Source organism: Peromyscus californicus, unplaced genomic scaffold (assembly GCF_007827085.1).
Source record: "Peromyscus californicus insignis strain IS unplaced genomic scaffold, ASM782708v3 Scaffold_5__1_contigs__length_169319896, whole genome shotgun sequence".
NCBI lineage: Eukaryota > Metazoa > Chordata > Mammalia > Rodentia > Cricetidae > Peromyscus > Peromyscus californicus.
The window spans coordinates 90178301-90203138 of NW_026294573.1; the positions used below are offsets into that span (position 1 = coordinate 90178301).

Consider the following 24838-nt stretch of genomic DNA (forward strand, 5'->3'; position numbering starts at 1 on the left):
CCACCTTCCATCCTCAGCTCCTACATCTGTCTCGGTATCCTGAGACCTGGGAAGGCTGGAATTGCCAAAGAGAAAACTCTGGTTTTGCTCCTGACTGGATCTGACTAGTTTCCTGGCCACAGACAGGTCACCTGTCTTCTATACTGAAATAGTCAGAACCTGGTTGAGGGCAGTCAGGGAAGCAAGGCACTCCCTGAGCAGTTCAAGGAGGCCAAGCAAAGTTGATCTACCGAGCTCAGGCACGCAGCCCGTTCTTTCCTATGCTCTCTTCATCTCAGTTCTGAGAGCCTTGGCTACAAAGTCTCCCATCTCAACTGATCACATGTGGTAAATCTATGCAGAAACCTGTCACAGTGGCCACAGCAGTCAACAGCTGGGCCCACAAAGGAAAAAGAAGAAGCTGATGGGAGACCTCAAAAGAGGGCATTTGGGGAAGGGCAAACTGCTTATAACACCTCATTGGTGAGGGAAGGCATCTCCATACTGTACTACAGACAAATACAGTATTAGTATTATGAGGAATAACACTGATTCACACGGAAAAGTCAGACAACACCAGTATCTATTTAGGAAGGCAATTCTACAGCCCCAGGGAAAGGTCAAAGCATGGAGAAAGCGCCCCCTACAGGATGGCCGGCAGTGGTTACTGCAGTCTGGGAATCACCTACCTCTGAATGTTATCTTCAAGCTGCTTGACTTTGAACTCATCCTCCTCAGACTGCCGTCTCCTGGCTTCCTCCTCCTCTGCTGTTCCCGCAGGCACACCCTGCAGCAGCCATTTTTCCCGAAGGACTTTGGACTGTGGGAAGGAGGGAAGACAACAGATAAATGACATCTTTCGGCCCACATTATTCTCTGGACTAGCAGGGCTTCTGCATCAGATCTGCTCCTCAACAGTTCAGGCCTGACCACTGCCTTCACCCTCCCAGACATGGCTATCTACTTCTGCCAGGCCAAGCCAGGATTCCTGGGATGTTTCTTTTCTACATCTTTTTTGTTTTGTTTTGTTTTTAAATTCAGCTGTGTATTTATTGAGACCTTACCCAACACTACGTGGCTGCCAAAAACAAACAAACAAGCAAACCCAAAACCAATTCCTTCCACACCTTCTCTCCAATAAGGAGAAAATGAAGACATAGTTTCTGCACACATATGCAGATAGGTGCATATGTGTGTATTTCCCCATACATGTGGTTATATATGTATGCTCACACACATGCACAAACATATAGATGCACCCCCACACAATGATTCTGGGAATTCAGAAATTAGGGAGAGGGATAAAGAAAGTGTTGCTATATTTATGAGATGGGTCTAAAGGGCTTCATTGATGAGGTGATAGTTCAATAGAGAATCGCAAGAAGTCAGACACCAGCTTTACTGATGTGATGATCTGGAGAAAGGATGACCTTGAGAGAGCTGGTGGTGGTGTCTGTGCTTCCTAATATTAACCATTCTTTAAGAAAAAAACTCAAAATAGAGTAAAGATAACAAATCTATCTAGATATATAATCAGGACTATTTTGACATATTTCCACATTATCAAGGCTTTTAAAAGATTAATTTAAAAAATTTTTTGTGACTATGTGTTTGTGTATGCATGCACATATGTGATTGTAAGTGCCCTAAGAGTCCAGAAGAGGGTGTTGGATCCCCTGAAGCTAGAGTTACGGCAGTTGTGATGAGCTGCTGGTTTTGACTGCTGAGAACCGAACTCAGGTCCTCTATAAAATCAGTATGTACTCTTAACCATGGAACCATCCATCTAGCCCTGGCACCAAAGCATTTAAAAGCAAATCTCAAACACCATGCTATCTCATGATATTTGAATATGAGTCTCCAAGAAGAACATTTTTCTATGCAACTCTAGTCCCACTGTAAAATTTTCGAAGACCATGTGATATCCAGTCCATATTGAAGTGTTCTTTTAAAAAAGTCCAATGTCGTTGTCTCCTCTTAAGTAGTGGGTGTGGTGGTGCATGCCTTTAATTCCAGCACTCGGGAGGCAGAGACAGATGGATCTCTGTGAGTTCAAGGCCAGCCTGGTCTACACAGCAAGTTCCAGGACAACCAAGGCTACATAGAGAAACCTTGTCTTGAAAAACCAAAACCAAAACCCAAAAACAAAAACAAACAAAACAAAACAAAACAAAACAACAAAACCTTTAGGGACTCAATACAGTCCCAGCAGTGTCTCTAAAATCATATACCCCTCATGTGCCAGTGTATGAATACATTATAGAGGGGGCCCAAACCTTTTCATTTCAGTTCCATGGTGGGAAAAGAATAATTACTGCTTTGGGAAATGAGATTAAAAAACAACACATGACAAGTCCTGAAAATGAAGAGCAGGAACATAGGCAGGCAAGTAGCTCTCACTTTGGGGTCCCTACATGGAAAGTAGCAGTTACTAGATGTCTGTAGAGACTGGTCTTGTGCATCATGGTTGAGGACCAGAGAGTACCCGAAGTGGATCAGTGGTCATGGGAATGAACCAGTGTGAGGGCTCAAAGGACCAGTTCTTTCAAGTAACAGAAGGTAACAGGAAAACAAGAAAAATGGTCAATAATGCTGGATTGAGGGATTAGTAAATAGTTTCATTATTAATCACTATAGATACCTGCTTGATTACTCTCACAGTGTGCTAAGAGGCAAATTTAGGGGCTGGAGAAATGGCTCAGCAGTTAAAAGCACTGATTTAGAGGACCTGGGTTCAATTTTCAGTACCCACATGGTGGCTAGCAATCACCTGTAACTCAAGTTCTAGGGGATCAGACTCCCTCTTCTGACCTCCTCAGACACTAGGTGTGCATGTGGTACACAGACATACATACAGGCAAAACACTATGCAAATAAAATAAAATACAAGCGAACTTACATTTACTCAACTTGAAGTTTTCTAATACAATGTGAATTTTCTCACATCTAAGTGATTGTTGTATAGTTAAAGTAACTGGAGATAGTTTCTCACATCTAAGTGATTAAATTGTATAGCTGAAGTGACTGGAGATAGTTTCTCACATCTAAGTGGTTAAATTGTATAGCTAAAGTGACTGGAGATAGTTTCTCACATCTAAGTGATTGCTGTATAGCTAAAGTGACTGGAGATAGTTTCTCACATCTAAGTGATTGCTGTATAGCTAAAGTTACTAGAGATAGGATTTGCTCCCTATCTGTCCTGGTCAGCTCTGTCAACTGGACACAGCCTAGCATAATCTAAGAAGAGAGTCTCACTTGAGGAATTGTCCAGGTCACATTGGCCTGTGACAGGTCTGTAAGGGACTATCTGGTTGTTAATTGATGTAGGAGGACCCAGCCCACTGTGAGTGACTGATATCATTTCATGGACAGGTGGTCCTGGGCTGTATAAAGAGGATAGCCAACCACAATCCTGAGAGCAAGCCAGCACATAATTTCCTCCATGATTTCTGCTTCAAGTTCCTGCTGTGGATACCGTTCTGTATAAATAAAACACTGATTGGCCAGTGGCCAGGCAGGAAGTATAGGTGGGACAAGGAGAGAGAAGAATTCTGGGAAGTGGAAGGCTGAGTCAGGGAGACACTGCCAGCCGCCGCCATAACAAGAAGCATGTGAAGATGCCGGTAAGCCACGAGCCATGTGGCAAGGTATAGATTTATAGAAATGGATTAATTTGAGATATAAGAACAGTTAGCAAGAAGCCTGCCATGGCCATACAGTTTGTAAGCAATATAAGTCTCTGTGTTTACTTGGTTGGGTCTGAGCAGCTGTGGGACTGGCAGATGACAGAGATTTGTCCTGACTGTGGGCCAGGCAGGAAAACTCTAGCTACAAGTTCCTGCTTGAGTTCCTGCCCTGACTACTCAGTGTCGGGCTGTGCTCTGGAAGGGTAATCAAAATAAATATTATGCTGCTTTGGGTGAGAGTGTTTTTATCAGAAATAGGAAGGATGCTAGAACACTAACTCAGTTCAAGATTACCCAAGAGTCACTTCGGGGGAGGCTGAATGTATAGACAATGGTAAAGCATGTGCTTAATACATATGAGGCTCTGGGTTCTGTCTCTATCACCTAAAAACACCCAGTAAGATTTACAAGCACATTAGGCAACTTCACTGCTCTCTCACATGGATAACTATTCTCCATCGTCCCCAGCAATGGGTTCCACACTGATGCCACCCTACCCTCATCCCCCAGTCCCTCACAGTCAGGTGGTGTACCATGTGTCCATCCACAAGGTTAACAGAGGAACCTTGTTGTTGGTCATAACAAGTAACTGCTGAAAGAACAGATGACCAGAAAGCAAAGTTCACGCACACTGCATGTTAGCAAATGCCTAATTGTAGGCTAATGAAGCAAAGAAAGACTTGAAGACGGTCTGCCCAAATCTTCCTCCTTTACAGCTAAAGTCACTGACAGGAAGCAACTTTTTGAGTTGATCTAGGTACACACTAAGAGGGGTCTGGAGCAGGATGGAATGTGAGAGATGGATCAGAATGAGCAAAGCATCTCTCTCTCTGTCTCCTCTCTGTCTGTCTTCTTTCTTCTTCTTCTTCTTCTTCTTCTTCTTCTTCTTCTTCTTCTTCTTCTTCTTCTTCTTCTTCTTCTTCTTCTTCTTCTCTCTCTCTCTCTCTCTCTCTCTCTCTCTCTCTCTCTCTCTCTCTCTCTCTCTCTCTCTCTCTCCCTCCTAATCAGATATTTGTCATGTTTATAAAGTCATATTTAGCAATCTTTTCACTTTGCAAGTCTAGCATTGATGTTGGATTTAGACAACTCCCTTGTCTTCAGGCTATGCAGATATTCTCCTGTGACTTATTCCTGTGGTTTCACGAGTTTATCCTTTACTCTAGATCATGCATCCATCTATAATCTGACTGAAGTTATCATTGACTGCATTTGTGGGTGATGGTTAGACTGTGGATAACTTCACACTTCTAAAAGAAAGTGACTTAAGACTCAGGGTGAGGCAATAGCTATTTTTGTACTTTCCCCCCATTTTTTTGGTGTGTGTGTGGTATGCATGTGTATACGCACATTTCTGCGTGTGTGTGTGTGTGTGTGTGTGTGTGTGTGTGTGTGTGTGTGTGTGCATGCATGCACACATATATATCCACGTTGAGACCTGAGGCTGATATCAAGAACCAAGTCTTATTACTTTTTCCACCTTACCCACAGAGGCAGGAACTAAGCAGCCAAACCCAGAGCTTGCCAATATAGCTAGTCTTGCTAGCCAGCTTTCTCTGGCGAATCCCGTGGCCTTTCAAGGCTGGAACTTCAGGCAGGTCATCATGCCCAGCTGGAATTTGCATGGGTTTCTGGGAATCCAAACTCAGGTATGATGCTTGCACAGAAATCACTCTTCCCACTGAGCCATCTTCCCAGCCTGGCATCTGTGTTTTGACTCACTCACTCTCTTATATTCTTTCCCTCCCCCTTCTCCTAACCCTTGAGTCTTTTCCTCCTTTTTATACCTAATAAGATATTGTTTTGGTTTGGAGGTTTTGTTTGGGTTTGTTTTTCATAATTTAGGGAGAAGCCAAGCCAAAACTTCTAATGAAAGAGATGGAGCTTCATTCTTCACTCCAATTCTGATCACAGTGCAGAGACATGATAGGAAAAGCTTGGTGGCAAGAACCTCCACCACTGAATCTTCTTACTGGTCAGAATGTTTAAAATTTTGACATTGGAGTTTTATACATACAAATAACAAAGAAAAATCTGAATTAGTGTCAAAATAATAAAAGATACCTTAATACCTTTGCAACAAGGCTCCTGATACCTTTGGGCTATTCGGCAAATGACCTTAATGGGTTGACAACAAATATTTTTCTCAGTGATAATTTAGTATTCTCTCCTTTCTCCTCTCTCTCTCTCTCTCTCTCTCTCTCTCTCTCTCTCTCTCTCTCTCTCTCTCTCTCTCTCTCTCTCTCTTTCTCATTCTGTTGTCCCTAAAGGAAAGGTTGTGGTCTTCAGAATGTAATGACAACTTTTACAGCCTAGGACAGGAGAAAACTCTAGTCAGAATTGCCTGCCCGTGAATAAGTATTGAAGATGTGATACATGTTGAAGATATGATATTAGCAATTTGTTCCTGACAGTGCTGATAAACACTTCATAAATGTGGCAGTCCCAAAGGAATGCATGTTGTGATATACATGGAACACACACTCTACCCTGGGTCTTTGAAAAGACTAATAAAATAGACAAATCTTTGGCCATTTAACCAAAAGGCAAAAGAAAAATATTAAGTTCAGTTTGTGCTGGTATAAGACATCAGATGATTTATTTTTTAATTCATATTATCACAAGTCATAGTATATAAAAAATAAAAATAAATCATTGTTTCCATAGATTAAAAACCAAAACCATTTTTCAAAAGAATAATAATGATGACTCTTGTCTCATGAAATATTACATTGTATTAACACAACTCTAGGGATTAAATGAGAATGGTACCAGCTCAGGAGTGAGCAGATAAATGGAATAAAAATAATCACAAGGTGTGGACTTGGGTCTAAGGATGAAATATGCATGTCATACAGATGACATTTAAATCAATGAGAGAAAGGATGAATTAATAAATCATGCCGATGGTTCGCTGTGAGTAAAAACGGAAAGCTTTATTCTCATCTCATGCCTTATTGGAAAATAAATTCTCGATGAATTAAAACTGCTGAAGTAAAGGCAAGCCTGTGGGCAAACATTTGAGATGAAAATCTTCCTAAGTATGATTTTAAAAAGCCATAATGTTATATAAGATTTCATAAAAATTAAAAGTTTGGCTTGAGAATTCAAAAGTGCCTTCATATAAAATTTTTTTAAAAGATAATTTGGATTCAAATGTCAGTATAAATTAATTTCATTCCAAGGCTGAAGCCTGTGACAAGGACTATACACCTTAATCTACAGAAATATATCAGGAGGTTATATAAATCATATGCTCTGTGGGGGAAATATCTGGATGGTAAGTTGTTCGGTTGTTTTTTTTTCTGATGTCCTTATTCTTTGTTTTTGAAATGATGATACAATTCTTCATTGTATTGAAGTTAATGGAGCTATCAAAACGGCTTACTGGACTGATTTCTGAGTATTTTCTGGGAATTCTTACATAAAAACATTAATTATCAACTAAAGATGAACATCTCAAACACAGCATCTCAAGGTTTCCTGTCATGGGCATAGCAGGTAGGGTCTTAGCATTTCATACACTGGTCATCTGCCTCATTAAAGAATTTGCTCACAGTTGTCACATAAAGTCACGGTATCCTATTCTGTGGCATTACCGTGCGCTCCTAAACGTCTCAATGAGTAAGACTATTCAGCAAATACACACATGCCCAAATCACTACTTTGCTTTCTACTTATTTGTTTTGACAGGAGACCAGTAGCTCTGTCTAAATAACTCATATCTCAGTGCATGACAATAACCATCCATAATTCACTTGATAGGTGAATATACGTGAATACAGATATGAGAGGGGTACAAAGAACATCAAATTGTATCTTAACGGATATGAAACCCAGCTTTAACGCTTTTCTAATTTGCCTTTGCACAGAGAGTATTTATTTTCTCTAAGAGTGTCTGGGATTTTGTGAATTAGTGAAATAAATGTCAATTACTGACATCTTTCCTACCACTCACTACTTTAAAGAACCTATAATAATCATGTTGACATGTCTCCACACAGTCTAAATCTTCCGTAGCCCCAATATACTGAGAGTCGGAGAGGCAGTGGTGACGGCAACTAGACAAATCACCTAAAAGGGACCATCCCTTCAAAGAGAACAGTGTCCTGGAGAGCCTTGTCCACAGAAACAGACACCGCCCTAGATTTCAACCTAGGCTCCCTCACTTAGCAGACTGTGTGCTCCTGAGCAAATTCCTTGCCTCCTGAGTTTGTTTGCAGACTGCGAGATGGGGAGAGTGACACCTACCTCGTGATGATTATTGAGAGTTTATATTTAAAGTCCCAGGCACATGCTAGGTACTTAAAAGGAACAGTGAGTATTACTGAGTGGATGGGAGGGTGTGGAGGCTCCTGGGATGTGGGAGGAAGCTAGCAGCTCTCCTCTGAACAGTTCACGCAGGAAGGAGTACAACCTCAGCGCATGATCCTCCACCTAGGGGTTGACCACCAAACTGGCAACTGATGGATGGTAGGAAAGATGACTCACTACTCAGTTTAGTCAACGGTCAGTTCATTTAAAATGGAACTCACTCCCTTCTGGTGACTGAAGTGATCTGTCCCTGCATCAGGTACCCTCTTCCTTCTGTGGAAATCAGATAGCTACTTTAGGAAGACTGAGCTTAGAACAAAGGGAGATGGAATCATAGCTGCTTTACATGGGCACAGCAAGGCCTCTCCTTGCTTTATCAATATTCTTGCTTCCCTAGTGTATAGAAACGGGATACTTTTCTGGGGGGTACCTGATGCAACTGCCACCTTTGGAGCTTTGGGTCTTTCCTTTTTAGTTTTCAAGGCTAGCAATCCATCCTCATTCTACATAAGCCTTCCTCCAAGAGAGGAAAAGGCAACATTGGTCTCTGCTTACTAAACTCACAGTCACCTTCAGCCCTTCCCATCCTGTTTCAAGATCACCGTGACGCAAGTGTTGCATTACCTTTCATAGCCAGACTCAGAAACTGCCTGATGCTCATGTTGCCAAGTCCCTTAGGGAACCCCAGTACTTCCTCCCATAAAATGAAGTTCTATTGTTTCTTTAAACTGGATGGGAGGATGAGAAATGGATAGACGCAATACGAACAAAGCAGTGTAAGACTATGCTGGACACCAGCAATAAACGAGTCCCTGGCATCTTATCTGGCACTCAGAACAATGACAAGGGGAAGAAGGAAACATGGTCTCCGACATGTCCACCCTCTGACTTTGAATTAGGGAACACGGAGGCATTGCGCTGTGCTGAGACTGGGAGGAGAGAGACTGCCGGCCGAAGCACCCACTCTTATCAGCAAGTTCTCCTTTTAGCCCATAATTCACTGAGTTCTCAGTATACATCTTTCTTACACAGCGGGTGAATTGCCTCCCTCTGGGCCAGAGACTCTGCTCTCTCCAGATTGGCCTTGTGCAATCTTGTTAGTGTTTGTAAGCCCCGCCTCCATAGAAAGATGATCCTAATTTTAGCCCCAGCCCTCCCCCGGGAGGGAATGCTGTCAGGAGACAGGGACAGCATCTGAACACAGTGCTGCGAGCTACTACAAGGACAGGCTAGAGATGGAGGGACAAGACAGACAGAAACGGACAGTCAGCACCATGCTGCCTTTTCTTCCTCTAGAACACATGTATGTCTCTGGTTAAAGTTCATGGTGAACTCACAAGTATGCCGAGCAGATATAGGTCAGACTGCTCTTTGAAATTACGAGCCAGCTTGCTCATGATTCTCACTCTGAGGATTCTTTTAGCACAACCTGGTTTTCCAGAGAATGAGACATGCAAGAGTACAGGCCCACTCCGTTTCAAAGAGTCCCGAGAGTGCACACATGGCAGCACCCCATGAGCGGCCCCTCTCAACCTCCCAACCTCCTCGGAGAAAAGCGATTCTGCACACACAAATCATGGCAACTTGAGGCCAGCGGGATGCTTTCCTTAAAAAACAAAAAAGCTCAGGAACAGTCAAAGGCAAGCAACAACTCCCGGCTGGTCCATGGACGTGGCCACATTATTATCCGAACACACATTCAGGCACTGGTGGGGCGTCCGTGACAGTGACGGAGCTGTCTCCTCTACTGTAATCAATCACAGTGCTTAAGTGCATTATGTTTTAAAGGGGAAAAATATCCCAACAATCCCCCTTCCCTCTCGCTTTTTAATAAGGTACAACAGACACTTAACCAAGTCAAATCATTTGAAAGCCATGTTTGACCAATCACTTGTTCTAGCAGGACATTGCTGACGTTGTAAAGTCAAAATAAAATAGATGAACAATCTGAAACATGCAGTGTCGTCCTTTTATCAGACCACACGGTCTGGTCTCATTTCTCCCCCTACCCCCACCCCCCAGCAAGAAAGATTTTTTTTTCATTTCCAAAAAGTCCATTATGTGAAGTGCAGCTTTTGGAGTCTCCGAACAAAACACACAAGAGAAACGACACGGGACCGTGGGGAGTCTTCACATCCAGTTCCTCTATATAATCGACCACGTTGCACAGGAGCAGTGGCATCTCATGCCTGTAGAAATCAGAATGCTCTAAGGATGCCTGACTCTGAGAAAGATTACAAGGAAAGCCAAGAGACACCCTCCTGGTTGCTCGGAACAGGCTGGTTCAGGCAGCGCTGCGCCTCCACGCCTCCACGGCAGGGCAGACTCTGCCCGCCTCTGAGAAGTGTGGTCTGCAGGGCTAATAACGCCCAGGTTCCTGGGCTGCTTACCTTGGAATGCTGCAGCAGCAGGACCTGCTCGTCAAGCTGTCGTCTCTTTCCTTCTATTTCTGTCTGCCTCTTTCTTTTCTCCTTGAAAATGAAGGGAGAGAGAGAGATGCTGTCAGAGTGGGTGGGTGTTGGCTCCAGGAATCTGAAGGCAGGCAGAGGGAGTGGAAACGGTACACATCTGTGCAGACACTTCCAGAGAGGCTGGGCACACGCAGCGTCACCTGCTCCACCGTTGCCGGGTGGATTGCAGGCAGCAGCCTTCTCTGAATATGTCTGCGGTGGGCTCCATGAGAAACAATTTCATTCAGAAGGAAAGGACACACACACACACACACACACACACACACACACACACACACACACACACTGTTCTCTGTGTTGTGCAGGGCTAATTTGGAGACAAAGAATAAAAATGTCTTCAGTGTTGCTACAAACTGCAGAGAGGATGAAATGGTGGTAGGGGGGATTCTAGGGTCGAATTCTTTTCATCCAAATCACATGCAGATATAATACAGTGCAATTTTAAATTTGGAAGACTAAATCATCAAGCTGGACACACCAAACAATGCAAATGAGAGGGGTGGTCCCTGCTTAAATAAGCCTTGTGGCAAAGCATTTCATGTGGTGGGTGGGGCTTGCTTGAGGTTAGGGTAAATAAAACATGGAGGATCTGCCTGGGTTCAAGTGTTGGCCCTGCCCATTACTAGTTCTGTGCCTTTTAAGCAAGTTTTTACCCTCCCCTGGGTCTCCTGAATGGAGACTGCCCAAACCACATGGCTGAAATGTGTCTTATAAGTGAGATGATACATACAGAAATCCCGGAACAATGCTTGGTATGCAGCAAGCATTCATTCACCACTGTCTGCTATTATTTGTTTGCCACACATTCATTTCTAGGAAATGCCTAGAAACCTGGTTGAAAGGGATGTATTTCTACCATAACTGTTCCACTGGAATGCACACTTCACATTTTTTTTTTCTCAATACTTCTCCAGTGCAGACAATAAACAGCGCAGGAATGTGACTCATCAGAACAGAGCAGCCCGCCCTTCCCACAGCAGACTTGCCTTGTTTTGTTGCTGAAGTATACAGGGGTGTTTTATTGAGACATGCTCAGCGGTGGATCACTTTCCTTTACTCACAGATATAGGGGGAAACTTGTTAGGCAGGACATGTTGGCATTTCACAACACAACAGCCAAACCCTGGGGGACGCAGTGATGCTGAAGTCTGGCTGCCACGCTTGGTGTTAATGGAAGCTTTGCTTTTACGTAGTGCCATGTTTCCGGGGATGTAATCCTATCACTGCTGTTCAAATCAATGTCATACATGCAATACATAAACTTTAAGAAACATCAGCTCATAATCTTGAGCCACTAGAATGCAATATCTAAGTAGGGACAGAATCTCATAGCCAAACCAGACCTGTGGGTGTTTTAGGAACCATTTTCCAAAGGACTCTAATCAGTAGCATGTAACCAATGCTACAGAATCCCAGAGTATGACCCAATGCGTGACGTTTCTGGCAGTGGACAGGAAAAGCAGGGCTCAGTAGGAAAAGCCTACCCCCCCCCCCCTCAGCATCTCTGAGGAACTTCACCATAACGAAAGACCTCCACCCAGGCCCTGGGAATACTGAAGAGTAAATTTACTAGAAGCTATCATTCATTGTCATTGACTACCAAGACGCGCAGGTTTCCTGCGTTTAAATCCAGAACAAGATGCAGTGTGATATGTATACAAGACGTCCATGATTCAGCACACGTTCTATGTGTATAGTCTTCCCCCAAACTTCCCTCTGCTTTCCCACCCCTGTGCCTTCATGTGTATGGAAAACCTCACTCCTAAGATGCCCTCATGCCGACAAACCATTCCCTGAAGAGGAGAATTAGTACCAATTAAACTGACAAGTGAGATGGGCCGTCACAGTATGCCGCCATCACAGTCTGCCATCCACCTCTCTTCAGAACAAGACATGAGTCAAGCCACAGGAACTTGAGCAGGGCGCTGTAGAGGAACACATTTTTCGTTCCTGACACCTGCTTACATGGACCACTGAGGACTCAGCCCGTCTCTCACTTGACTAGTTTTTGTATGCAGATTTCTTCTTCCCTAAACCAAAAGCAAACCAGGAACTCTTGAGACCTTCGGCCTCACCAACCCAATAATCCTGTAATCCTGCCACTCCTGTAATAATAATCCTGCCACTCCTCTGAGCTCCACATTCCCACACTGAACATCCCAAAATAGCTATGGATGGCGAGTCAGTGTTCTGTTACCATGAATACATGCAACTGGCATCTCACTCATCCTCCTCATCCTCTCTTCACATCCAGCCTTTCTGTATTCATCTCAGCAAGTGACATTACTCCCATGAATCATCCTATACTCATTTTCTTGAAAGAGTCCTTTGGATCCCACCCCCTGTTTTCTGTGTGTTTTTCTTAAGGCCATCAATGTAGACATTCTACATTAAGACCTTTAGCATACCAGATATTTAAATGCTTGTACTTCAGTTCCATCTGGATTACTGTAGTGATTTCCTCACTGGTCCCCATTAACCAAGTCTCCATCTAAAGTTGTTACCGGAAGGGTACTCTTTCTTCTTTTTATTGATTGGTTTTTTTCGAGACAGGGTTTCTCTGTGTAGTTTTGGTACCTGTCCTCGATCTCACTCTGTAGACCAGGCTGGCCTCAAACTCACAGAGATCCACCTGGCTCTGCCTCCCAAGTGCTGGGATTAAAGGCGTGTGCCACCACAAGGTCAGGGTGGCCTTGAACTCATCATTTTCCTGCCTCAGCCTCCTGAATGCTAGGATTACAGGCATGTATCTTCATATAAGGCCACAGCAATATTCCACTATGAAAATGTAGCTGTCCTTAGCCTTTACCTAAAACCCAGACTGTCTTTACTACTATACTATCAAGACCAGATTCCTCAGCATGGCCAAAGGCTGTCCTCTATCCCACAGCTTCACCATGAGGAGCAACCCCCAGCCTATATTCTTCCACCCCAACTACCCCCTGCAGCTTCCTGACCTGCTGAGCCAGCACGTGTCTCCCTGGTTTCACTCCTATTGCCTTCTCTTAGCAATAATGGAGGCCTCCTACTGCTCCATTTGACAAGAACTATTCACCTTTGAAAGCACAGCTTAAATATCCACCAGGCTGTAGTGACAGCCTGCTCTTGGGTTTCTCTTCCTAGTCATCCTTCCTCGGAGGAACGCAGGTGTACAAGTCACCCGAGGGACACCAGTCAGTGCTAGTCACACCCCTGCTCATCTTGACTGACAGATTTAAACAAGAGTCATCTGAACCAATCACACACCTTCACCTTGTTGCAGTGTGTGATTGATGTAAGGGGCAGCAAAGTGACCCAAGCAGAATGGATAAGAGATGTTTCCAAGGACAGACACCAAGTATTAGGATAGGAGAATGAACCCCTCCTTTCCTCTAGAGCACTGAGGTGACATTTGTCCCCGTGGCTGTTCTGCCAAGTGACATGGAAGTGGTGCATATATGTTGGGGAAAATGAGGTCAACACAGAGAGAAGCAGGACAAAAGACAGAGAACAGGATCCTAAAACATTGTTGGGGCCCCAGGTCTACTCAGGCATAAAGCCAGAGCCAACCTTGGAGTCCCTAAACTACCAATACTGAACTATCTACCTGTTGCTTGAGCTAGTTTGAGTGACTTGTATGTCACATCTGAAAGCAGGCTGTGATTACAGAAGCCTTGTCTGCTCCCTCCCAAGACCTCATCACACCCTCCTTTCTCCTTTCTCTTCCTTCTCCAGAGGGTGAGAGTTTTTTCTTTCTTTATGGACAAGGCCTTTTTGTATAACCCAGGCTGACTTTGAACTTGCCATCCTTTCACCTCTAGGGATGTGGGTCTTTCTACATTAGTACTTCAAAGACTTCATTCATCTACCAACTTAGATATCTTCACCCTCTATCAAACTATGGACTGCTGGAGGGCAGGGACACTGGTTAAAGCTAAGGACACTGTAGGATAAACACATGTAATAGACACCTGCTGAACAGCTCTAAATGAATGGACAGGCCTCTTTGCGGTCCTCTGCTTGGGTTTCCACTTAGCCATATCTCTCACTCAGATGCATTATGAATTAGCACTTGTGATCAATGGCAACAAATATATTATTGAATACACATTAGCTATTAGTCAGCAGAACTGAGTGTCATAATGATGGAGGTATTGATCCATATGGATCACTATTGCTGTGCATATGGGAAAAGGGTTGAAAAAGCTAATTTGGGAAAGGATCAGGGAAAGCAGAAGTAGTAATTGCACAGGAAAGCCTAATGGGCAATGGTAGCAACCATTGGGAGGGTCAGTTCTCCCCAGGAGATATCTGGAATGAAGTGAACTCAATCCATTAGGAAGATCTCCGGGTGCCCCCCTCCATCTGGGAGGCCTCACAAGCCATGCCCATTGTCTTTCTGTAAATCCTATGCTTTCCTAGCAGATGTTTTCTGGCATTGCAACCTTATAAACACTGCAGACACTCAGTGTAGTAAGGCCGGAGTGAAGCACACACTGTTCAAAGGTGCTAGCGAGTTCTGCGGGAAGCGGCAGTGGAGGGAGTTAGGGAAGCCTCTCTCCGCCTCGCTGCAACTTAAGGCTCCCGTCTACTCCTGCTGCATGCCATGCTGTCTGGGCACTGGGAAGTGTAAGGTGGTAGCTGGGGGCTCGGGAGGTCTGTTATCACTTCACTTAACAAAAACTCTTCGACATCATTGCTTAAAATATCCACGAAGCCATAGTGGCAGCCTGTGGATTGATCCAAGGATTGGCTAAGCTGCCCTCACGAGGAGCCGGGAGAGGCAGGAAGAGTCTGAGTTGGGGGGGTTGCAAGAAGCAGATACATCATTTCCTCTTCTGAAGCCCTATCCCGACTTAGGCTCACACTCAACGTCCCAGGGCCCAGTAATGGGAAGACCTACTCAAAATACTGTTCCTATCCAGAGATATCAAAAGAAGAAAAACATGCGAAAAGAAAAAATGGCAAGACAAAAAATATAGAAGTATAAAAGGTAAATGTAATATGTCTTCCTCTGATCCCTCAAGAAAATCCTGCTTTAACTCCACTCATGGTGAACTGAAGGGAATTTTGTGTCCCTCGCCCCTCACAGAGCCAGTAGCCCTGACTTTCTGCCAGCTGCTTCCCAGGCTTTTTGCAACCCAGAACAGAGAAAGAGGTACAGTACTGAAAACTGCAAGGAACAGTTTTAAATAGCTTCCCTTTGGAAAGGGAATGGGGGAGGAAGAGATGCCACATAGGAGAGAAAAGGAGAGAAGGTATGAAAAAGCAAAGGACAGGCAGGGCTTGAAGACAGATTGGTGTTTATGAGACGGAGGTGGGCTGGGGAGGGAGCCAGAGGTAGCCTGCTTCCCTGGCATGACTGAGGTCCTAGGTTCAATCCCGGCACTGCAAACAAACAAGTATAAAAATGAAGAGGCTGAGATGGAAGGTTTGGGAAAGATAGCCTCAAGCTCCTGTTTTGTGGCTGATGATAAACATCTCTGTGGCTGTTCCCCTAAAAGAATCCAGTGGGGTGCTGAGATTACCCCGTCAATTAGACTGTATTTCTTTGCGACTTTGAAGTCTAACTGGATCACCAGGGTGCCCAGGTTTTATATAGGTTACACTAAGACATAAAATGTCACTTGAAAATTAAATTCTGGAAAATCAACTTGCAAATGGGGATTGGAGGAACTTCATCTATTAAGGAATCAGAATGTCATTCCAGGCATGGCTGCATTATAATTACCTGTTTAGCGCTCCTGTGGTGTTGATGCTATTTAGGTATCTGAGGACAGAGAAGGAGGATGGGCTCTCTGAAGCAGGGTGGCAAAGCACAAAATAATCCAGGCGGTGCCCACTCAGCTTTGCCCAGCTGCCTGTCCAGTTCACAATAGATGTTGGGCTTGCTTAGCAGACCTATCACTGTTCAAGATCAGTTATCTCATCTCACTTGCCATTAGACATTAAAATTCTCACTCTCCTGGCTTGAATGTCAAGGTCACCGATCAAGATCTTTACTACGTTCAGGCTTCCAAAGTAGTTAGCCGAACACAGAGAGCACTCCTGTTTGTTAGGCCACTGTGATGTCTATTTGCTGTGAAATGAGTGAACCAGTTTCTTAGTTACCATTCTCTCATAAAATAAAGCAGTTAATTGAAGGCTTGATTACAGTTTCAGAGGGTTAGTCCATGATCGTCACGGCAGGAAGCAGACAGGCATGGCGCTGAAGCAGGAGCTGAGAGCTTTACATTCTGACCTGCAGGTAGCAGGCAGAGAGAGCCCACTCCCGCTGACACACCTTCTCCAACAAGGCCACACCTTTCAATCCTTCCCAAACAGTGACACTAACTGGGGACCAAGCATTCAAACATATGAGCCTATGGGGGCCATTCTCATTAAAACTACTACATCGGTAGTTAAGTGTATAGATGGGTACACTGAAAACTAAGGTAGCATATTGTGTGTGTGTGTGTGTGTGTGTGTGTGTGTGTGTGTGTGTGTGTGTGTGTGTGTGTTTGGATCTCACAAAAAAATAAGGACTAGAAAGAAACTGGAATGTGCTTAAATGGTAACCTTAAAAAGTATTAGCCAGGGCTATAGAGAGCTCAGTCAGTAAAGTGCTTGCCTTGTAAGCACAAGGATCTCAGTTTAATCTCCAGGCACCTAGAGCTTGCATTAAAAAGCAAATTCCACCTATTAGCGGTAGCGCACGCCTTTAATCCCTCAGGAGGCAGAGGCAGGTGTATCTCTGGGAGTTCGAGGCCAGCCTGGTCTACAAAGTGAGTTCCAGAATAGCCAGGACTATTACACAGAGAAACTCTGTCTCAAAAAGCAAAATACAAAACAACAACAAAAACCCCTAACAAATTCCAGCACTGAGGAGGCAGAAATAGGCAGATACCTGGGGTTCACTGGCCAGGCAGCAGAGCTGAGTCTACTAGGCAAGTTCCAAGCTAGTGTGAGGCCCTACTCCCCACTGCTCCCCAAAAGAAGGTGGACAGATTTTGAAAAACAACAGCAAAGCCTGTTCCCTGGCCCCACCGTGCACAGCCACACATATGCATGCACACATGTACCCATGCTTGGACATGTCCACCCCACACACAGAGGGAGGTGCTTAGCCAAAAGAACAATTTAGATCTCCTATAATCTAAACTGCTGCTCACCAGGCACCCGTTCGACTTACAACATCTTCACATGGCATGGAAAATTCTACAACTCTACCCATTTCCTGTGGCTTAGTTTTGATTGGCATTTTCATTTATATAACTTTTCTTTTATGCAACCAGTTTTGACCTCTAGTTGCTATCTGTGGTAAATGAGGGAAATGCCTGTGTTGTTTTTTTGCTTTGTTTTTGTTTGTTTTGTTTTGTTTGTTTGTTTGCTTGTGACAGAAATTGTAAGGCCAAGAGAAGACTTTTAAAGAGACAAAAAATATACTAATTGATTCAAATTTTAAAACTTGCTTTTGAGAGGGAACTCAAGAAACATCATGAGGGGTTAGATGAAATACTATGACACTGAACTATTAACATATGTAGCTTATTAATATAAAGCCAAATGCAAACCACAGCAATTTGCTTCAGATCTTTTATGGGCACTTTATCTCACACACACACACACACACACACACACACACACACACACACACACACACACATACACACACACACACACACTGAAATAAATGTTTAAATAAATATAAAATTAAAGTATCCAAGGGAGAATATGTGTAGGCTTATGCAAAAACTGCCTCCTTTTATGTAAGTGACTGAACATGTGTAAATTTTGGTATTCAGGGAGATCCTGGGATACCAAGGGACAAGCATAATAACAATAGCAATAAGATTTATCAAGGGTCAGGAATTTTTGCAAGGACTGCACTTCACTGAGTACTCAGAATAGTCTCAGACATATATCTTCAGTTGCCTCAATTTTGTTAATGAACACAACCAAGCTTGGTGGATATGTAGAGTGCCCAAGGTCATGAGAGACAAGCAGTGGCCAAATGAATTTGAAGTGGAGTCATTCTGGTCCTAGAACACTGCCTGAGAGTAACCACCACTCCTCATGTACATACACATACATACACATATACATACACATACATACACATATACATATACATACATACACATACACATATACATACACATATACATACACACACATACACATATACACATACATACACATGTGCATATACATACACATACACATATACACATGCTGCCTGGACATCTCCACATATGGATGCAAACACCTTCCAGAGCAAATGAGATATTGAAGATGCCACACATTTTTGATGTAGAATCCACCCACCCCTGAAGAAGGAGGCTTTTAATAAAATTGTAAGCCTTCCCCGGTGTTAACACAAATGGTCAAAGCTGTGTTTGAACCACCAGCAATATCTGGTGAATTACAGAATGTCCATTTCCTCCTTGAATCCTTGTGGCAGACACTTTCAAGGGACTGAATGGCCTAATAAATAGAGCCAATGTAAAATATTTCTATTCCATTTGGATGTTTCTTTGTCAGGGGAGGGTCATGGGTTCAGTAAGAACGGAGGGGAGACTCGAGACCACTGAATACTAGAAGATGTCTCCCTAAAATCAGGTGTCTGGAAGAAGGGACGGAGTGTTCCACCAAGCTGGCTGTCTTGTCTCACGAAGATGGGCAAGGCCCAGAGGAAAACCCGGAAGGCAAGAAGCACTTGGACATTCCATGGATCTCGTAACAAGCAGTGTTGCTATGGGCTCCTATCCAGTCTCCAAGCTGCAGACCATGAGGCAGCTCCGGGGTTAGGGCATACCTAAAGCGCATACCTAAAGTGTCTCACAGTAGGATAGGAAACATAAAATAGGGTGTATAAAAATATGGAGAAATCATCATACATCCAAACCAAGAAATGTGAACACTCAGAAACTAGCGTGAATCCAGAGACATTGTTGCCTTTTCTCCTGTTGATCTTAGCCCAAAGGCAGGGATCACTGCTTTTTGATCTGGGTCAACTGTGCTTCTGTTTGTTTATTGTTGATATCTGATTAATCTTTATGATTTATAAACATTTTTAACACAGAAAAGCATAAAGTAAGTCACTCAGAATATCCCCACACAGATAAGTACTTGTTAGCACTGGAAAATATAAATACTATCGATACGTGCACTAACGCACAATGACAAATTCCTACAATTCATACAAATAAAATTAACCCAACTGCTGCTTCCCTCCCAACATGCCCTCCCCATTCATCTGTTCCTTCAGGCAATAATTCCTATCAGTTTTCTGTGGTTTCTACTAGAAAAGGAAAATGAGTGCCCCAACATGCTATAGTACCCCAACATGCTAGGGTACCCCAACATGCTAGGGCACCGCAACATGCTAGGGTACCCCAACAAGTGCTACAGTTGGTGGGTCCTTTACAGATAGCATCCATGACCTGCTCTCCACAGCATGCTGTCTTCATTGTGGTCCGTTTACAGGTTTCTCTCTGTCAGCACATAGAGCGCACCTTATTCTTTGAACTCTTACATGGCACCTCGAAGATGGATCTTAACTGATCCCACCAGCTAACTGCTGATTCATTACCTAGGAGCTCTCTGTATTTCATTTGTCATCATGAACAGAGATTCACTGGGCTTCCCTCTACGCACATCTGAGATGTACTTTTGTGATGGCATCCACAGGGTACAATTCAAGCAGCCAGACTTACTAAGTTGAGACATGTGAACATTTAAAACTTTAGTAGGGACAAACTGCCCTCCCTCAAAACCCATTTGCTGTGTTTCAAAGGATATAATTCTAACAGGAGTTAAAACTCATTCAACTAATACATTTTGTCAGTTTTTGTCATTTTTAGTCATCTTTGGGGGACCCCAAGGGACTTTAAATGAAAAAAACTACCTACCACTTCATTAATAACTGCTATAGTCTCAAAACATGCTGGTAATTAGTTCTTCTCCTGGACCTGTGTCTCTTCTTGTTAAAACGACACTAAGTTTTAAAACAGGACTAGAGCTTGGTGTGGTGACGCACTCCTCACTTGTACTTAGAGCTCTGGGGAGACAGGCAGGGGAATCGCCCATTGGAGGCCAGCCTGGGCTACACAGTGAGAGCCTGTCTCAACAAAAAAAAAGCAATGGCTGCTACTTTGTGCACAGATGTCTAGGATGAGCCCACTGAGTTTCCCAGAGAACTCAGATTGACTTCTAGGCCTTGAACCATTAATATCAGAATGGTCTGAGAAGAGACTGATCCCTTCTGTCATTTCTGAATTCCGTAGTGCAAAAGAACATTTTCCAAGCACCAAAATTCTTTCTAGATAGGCTCGGGCTGTGTAAAAAGTGAAAACACAAGAAATGCCACGAGTACATGATTTTAGGACGGGAAAAGACTGTTTTAAAGGCCGTATGAGGAAACCCACAAAATATAAAATTGGTGATGTTTATTACGAAAAAATTTTAAACTGGTTTTTGGAGTGCCAATGAATCGTAGTAACTCAAAGGCAAGTGTTAACTAAGGACAACACTTGCAATGTATGCCAAATGGTCAAGAGTTTAGTAAACAAAGGATTTATTATAACTCAATATGATTTATAAGGAAAACAGAAACATATTAGCATAGGAAAAAATAAAGTATAGGGAAATGTTCAACATTTTTAAATAACCACATAAATGAAAAACAACTACTAAAATGTCATTTTCCATTCATAAAATGGATACCGTCCTTGGGGCTAGTGTGGGAAAATCAACACCCTTTCTATCACATTTTAAAGATGTTCATTTGATTTTACATGTATGATTGTTCCGCCTACATGTGTGTATGGATACCATGTGAATGCCTCTTACTCATGGGAGTCAGAAGAAGGCACTGGATTTCTTGGAACTGGGGCTCCAGATGGTCCTAAGTCATCAGGTGGGTGATGGGACCTGAACCCAGGTCCTCTGCAAGAGCAACAAATGCTCCTGACTGCTGAGCTATTTTTCCAGCCCCTCTTCTTCCAATTCATAAAATGTATTTATTTATCTTGTATTTTTTTATGTGTGCTTGTGGGTGGGTGGGGCACACTAGTGCCATGGTGTGAGTGTGGAGGTCAGAGGATAAGTTGTAGGAGTCTTCTACAGTCATATGGGTTCTGGGGATCAAACTCAAGCTGTCAGGTTTGGTGGGAAATGCTTTTACCCACTGAGTCACCTCGCCAGCAGCTCTTACTCTTTCTGTAATCTCTGACAGACAGATAAATAACAGCCACCTCCACAGAGCTCATCACCTGCAGCGTTTTTCTAATTTATTCGGTCCCAGTCAATAAGTCAACAGATGCATGCTCCATCAAGAGCATGTCTGTCTGTCTGTCTGTCTGTCTGTCTGTCTCATCTATGGTTTAACTCTCATGCCTGGAACCAAGCCAAACATAACGTATGCCTAAATAAGGATTTCTTGATGGATTAATTAAAAATAAATAAATCAAATCCAGCCATTAAAATCTATTTTAAAAAGCTGGTAAAGAGTAGCGTTTTCAGTATCAAAATATCACTCTTTTGGAAGACTGGAGACAAACCCATGGCCTTATGCATAGTGAGTGAGTGTTCAATCACTGAATTGTCCCCCAGACCCACAGAGGGGAGGGGGGGAAGGGAGAGGGGAAGAGCAAGGAGGGAGAGGAAGAAAGGGAGAGGGGAGGGGGAGGACTGATTCTCACAAGTCAGGTTTAAAAATCAGTCTGACCTCCAGGTTTGTTGTTGTTTTTGTTTGTTTGTTTGTTTTTCTCACTATGCAGTCTAAGCTGACTCATGCTCCTGCCTCAGCTTTTGTTACTAGAACCTAAAGCATACATGGGGGGGGGGGGGTTGGGTTCTCTCCCACTTACATCTTCTGTCCTTCACACAGTAGCAGTGGGGCTCAGGTTTGGGCTTGTCCAGGAACAGAGTCAGCTCTACCTGAGCCCAGGTAGCTAGAGCTCTGTCCTGGGGGAGCTATTGAGGGAGGAAGGTGGGAATCCACATCAAGGCCAGCTCAGAATAAGGTGAAACGTTCTTTCTGCCACCATTCTTTCCCCAGATTCTGTCTCCCTCAGGATGGGGGATCCTCTAGAGTTGTGGCTGCAGTCCGGGGCAAGATTCAAGAACGCAGACTACTAGAGCCATGGAGGTGGCGCCCCAACCCCGTCACTAACATCTGCCTTCCAGCTTCAGATAGGTTGAACCTGCGTGAGCCAGCTTGAGGTCTGCCACCTCAGTTTGACTTTAATTCCCCCCACAATATGTAATCCTAAGAAATCGTTAAGGTCACCTGAGGAACATTAAACATTCCAGGCCCCAGCCTCCGAGATTTGGATCTTACTGGTCTAGTACTGGAGGCTTTAAATGCTCCCAGGGAGTTTCAATGTCAGCCAAGGTGGAAAGTCCTTGCTGGGCATGGTGTCTTGGCTCGGGCTGTAAGCAATGGCTTTGGCTTCTGTGAATCTGGGATCTTTCAGTCGACTGAACTATCAATGTTATTAGAAGGCGTGGCAGGTCCGCCACATTTCTATATTCATGGCTAAGTCCTGGCTTTTGCTAGTCAAAATGTAGGTCCCTGCCAGAGGCTGGTGGGGTCTGAGGCACAGGGACAGGAAGAGCCTGTCTTTGGCACTCGGGACCGTCAGTGCTGCCTCCTTGTGGCAATACTTCTCATCCTCACCCACACATACCTGATTGCCCTTCCATGAGGCCTCTTCTACCTTTATTTTATATTACTTTTTTTTCCTTCCTTCCTTCCTTCCTTCCTTCCTTCCTTCCTTCCTTCCTTCCTTCCTTCCTTCCCTTGAGACAGTGTCTCAAGTAGCCCAGGCTGACCTTGAACTCTCTGTGTGGCTGAGAATAACCTTGAACTCCTGATCCTCCTGCCTCTACTTCCTGACAGCCGGAATTATACTGGGGTACCAGCACCCCCAGTTTGGGAGGTGCAGGGGCCTGAGCCTTAGGCACGCCAAGCAGACACTTGACCAGCTCAGCTCCTCAGTACCTCGATGACTATTATCTACCTGGGCCAGGGATGATAAACCAGGCCAGAAGGCCAAGATAAGAGGGAGTTACAGAGCAGTGGTGGACATCACCAAGACGGTCCAATCGAATCTGACTTTGAGCCGAAATAAAAGACTTTTGTGCTTCAAACATTCCCTTAATCACCCTAGTGCTACACTGCATTTCAAAATCCAAGAAGGCGGCATGGAAGAAACTCTCCATCTTTCAGATCAGGTACCTGTCATGTGGCCTCCATGAATGGACAACAAATTGGATCATCTGCAGAGCTGAGGGGTTGTGACAGAGCCTGTAAGGCCATCCTGGTGGGGGCCAAGGACACATTTGACCTGGGCAGATGACACCCTGAGGTCAGGGAGAACATCTGTTATACCGAGAACCTGTGAGATCAGGTGCTCTCGGGGTTGGCGTGGCCTCCTGGACCAGCAAAACGGGCATGGGCCCCTGCATCACCCTTCTTGTTCTTACTCTGTCAGTCACCTTGACCAGAATCTAATTTCCGGTGCCTAGCCAGTGTGAAGACTGGAAAACAAACATTAATATGGAATATTTGATGCAAGTCTGGTGCAATGAAAAACTTAAAAAAAAGTGTAAAAAAGAAAAATCATAAGCATGGAAGGTGACAGGCTTCCCCACCACTACCATAGGTTTCTACTTCTTGTGTGTGTGTGTGTGTGTGTGTGTGTGTGTGTGTGTGTGTGTGTGTGTGTGTGTGTCTTTTCCAGAAAGGGTGTTTTTGAGGCTTTTTGTAGAGTGTGATTTTGTATTTTGACACAAGAAAGCCATCTAGCTGGCAGGAGAAAATGATCACCACAAAACAAACAAGGTTAATGAAGGGATACCAAATCATAAGGAGGAAGACAACTCCTCTCAGATTCCCAGCTGGGTGCTGAGGCTGCATGCTTAGGTGTGGTTTGAGAGGTCTGCCTGCTGCAAACGTAAGTGACTGAAGCCTGGGGTCCAGGGGTCCAGGGGCTCTGGGTCCTGCATTTAATCTTCCCAAGATTCCCGCCTCCAAGCAGAGAGCTCAAAGTGTCACAGGTAAACCCTAGACACTGGGCATTGCATTTTTCAGGAAGTAAAATATTTCGGTGAAAACTGCCCTTCATCCCTTCTGCAAGGATTCTGCATGGTTAACCTCTGCTCTCTAGTTGTAGATGGGTTGGCAAACTTGGTCTGCAAAAATTCACACAGTGAATACTTCTGGCTTTACCGTCTCTATCACAACCCCTCAGCTCAGCAGACAGTCCAGCTGGTTGTTCTATCTGCGGCTATGGCACAGAATCAGCAAGAGACAATGGATAACCCAGCAGGCACAACCCCATGAGGAGCAGCATGCCCCATTATAACAAGGCTTCAAACCCTTGGAACCTGTGACAGGGACCTTACTTGAAAGAAAGGTCTTAT

The 24838-nt window shown here is 44.0% G+C and overlaps 1 protein-coding gene across 5 annotated transcripts in view; it reads right to left on the minus strand.

Moving 5' to 3' along the window:
* The window catches only part of Palm2akap2 (PALM2 and AKAP2 fusion), a 485103-nt gene that overhangs the window by 256176 nt on the left and 204089 nt on the right, over positions 1-24838 (minus strand). For all 5 annotated transcript variants that reach the window (XM_052716746.1, XM_052716744.1, XM_052716743.1 and 2 more), the window contains exons 3-4: positions 10367-10447; positions 669-799 (exon numbers count right to left, since the gene is read on the minus strand). In XM_052716746.1, coding sequence (XP_052572706.1) covers positions 669-799; positions 10367-10447 — 212 coding nt within the window. The remainder of the gene's footprint in view (positions 1-668; positions 800-10366; positions 10448-24838) is intronic.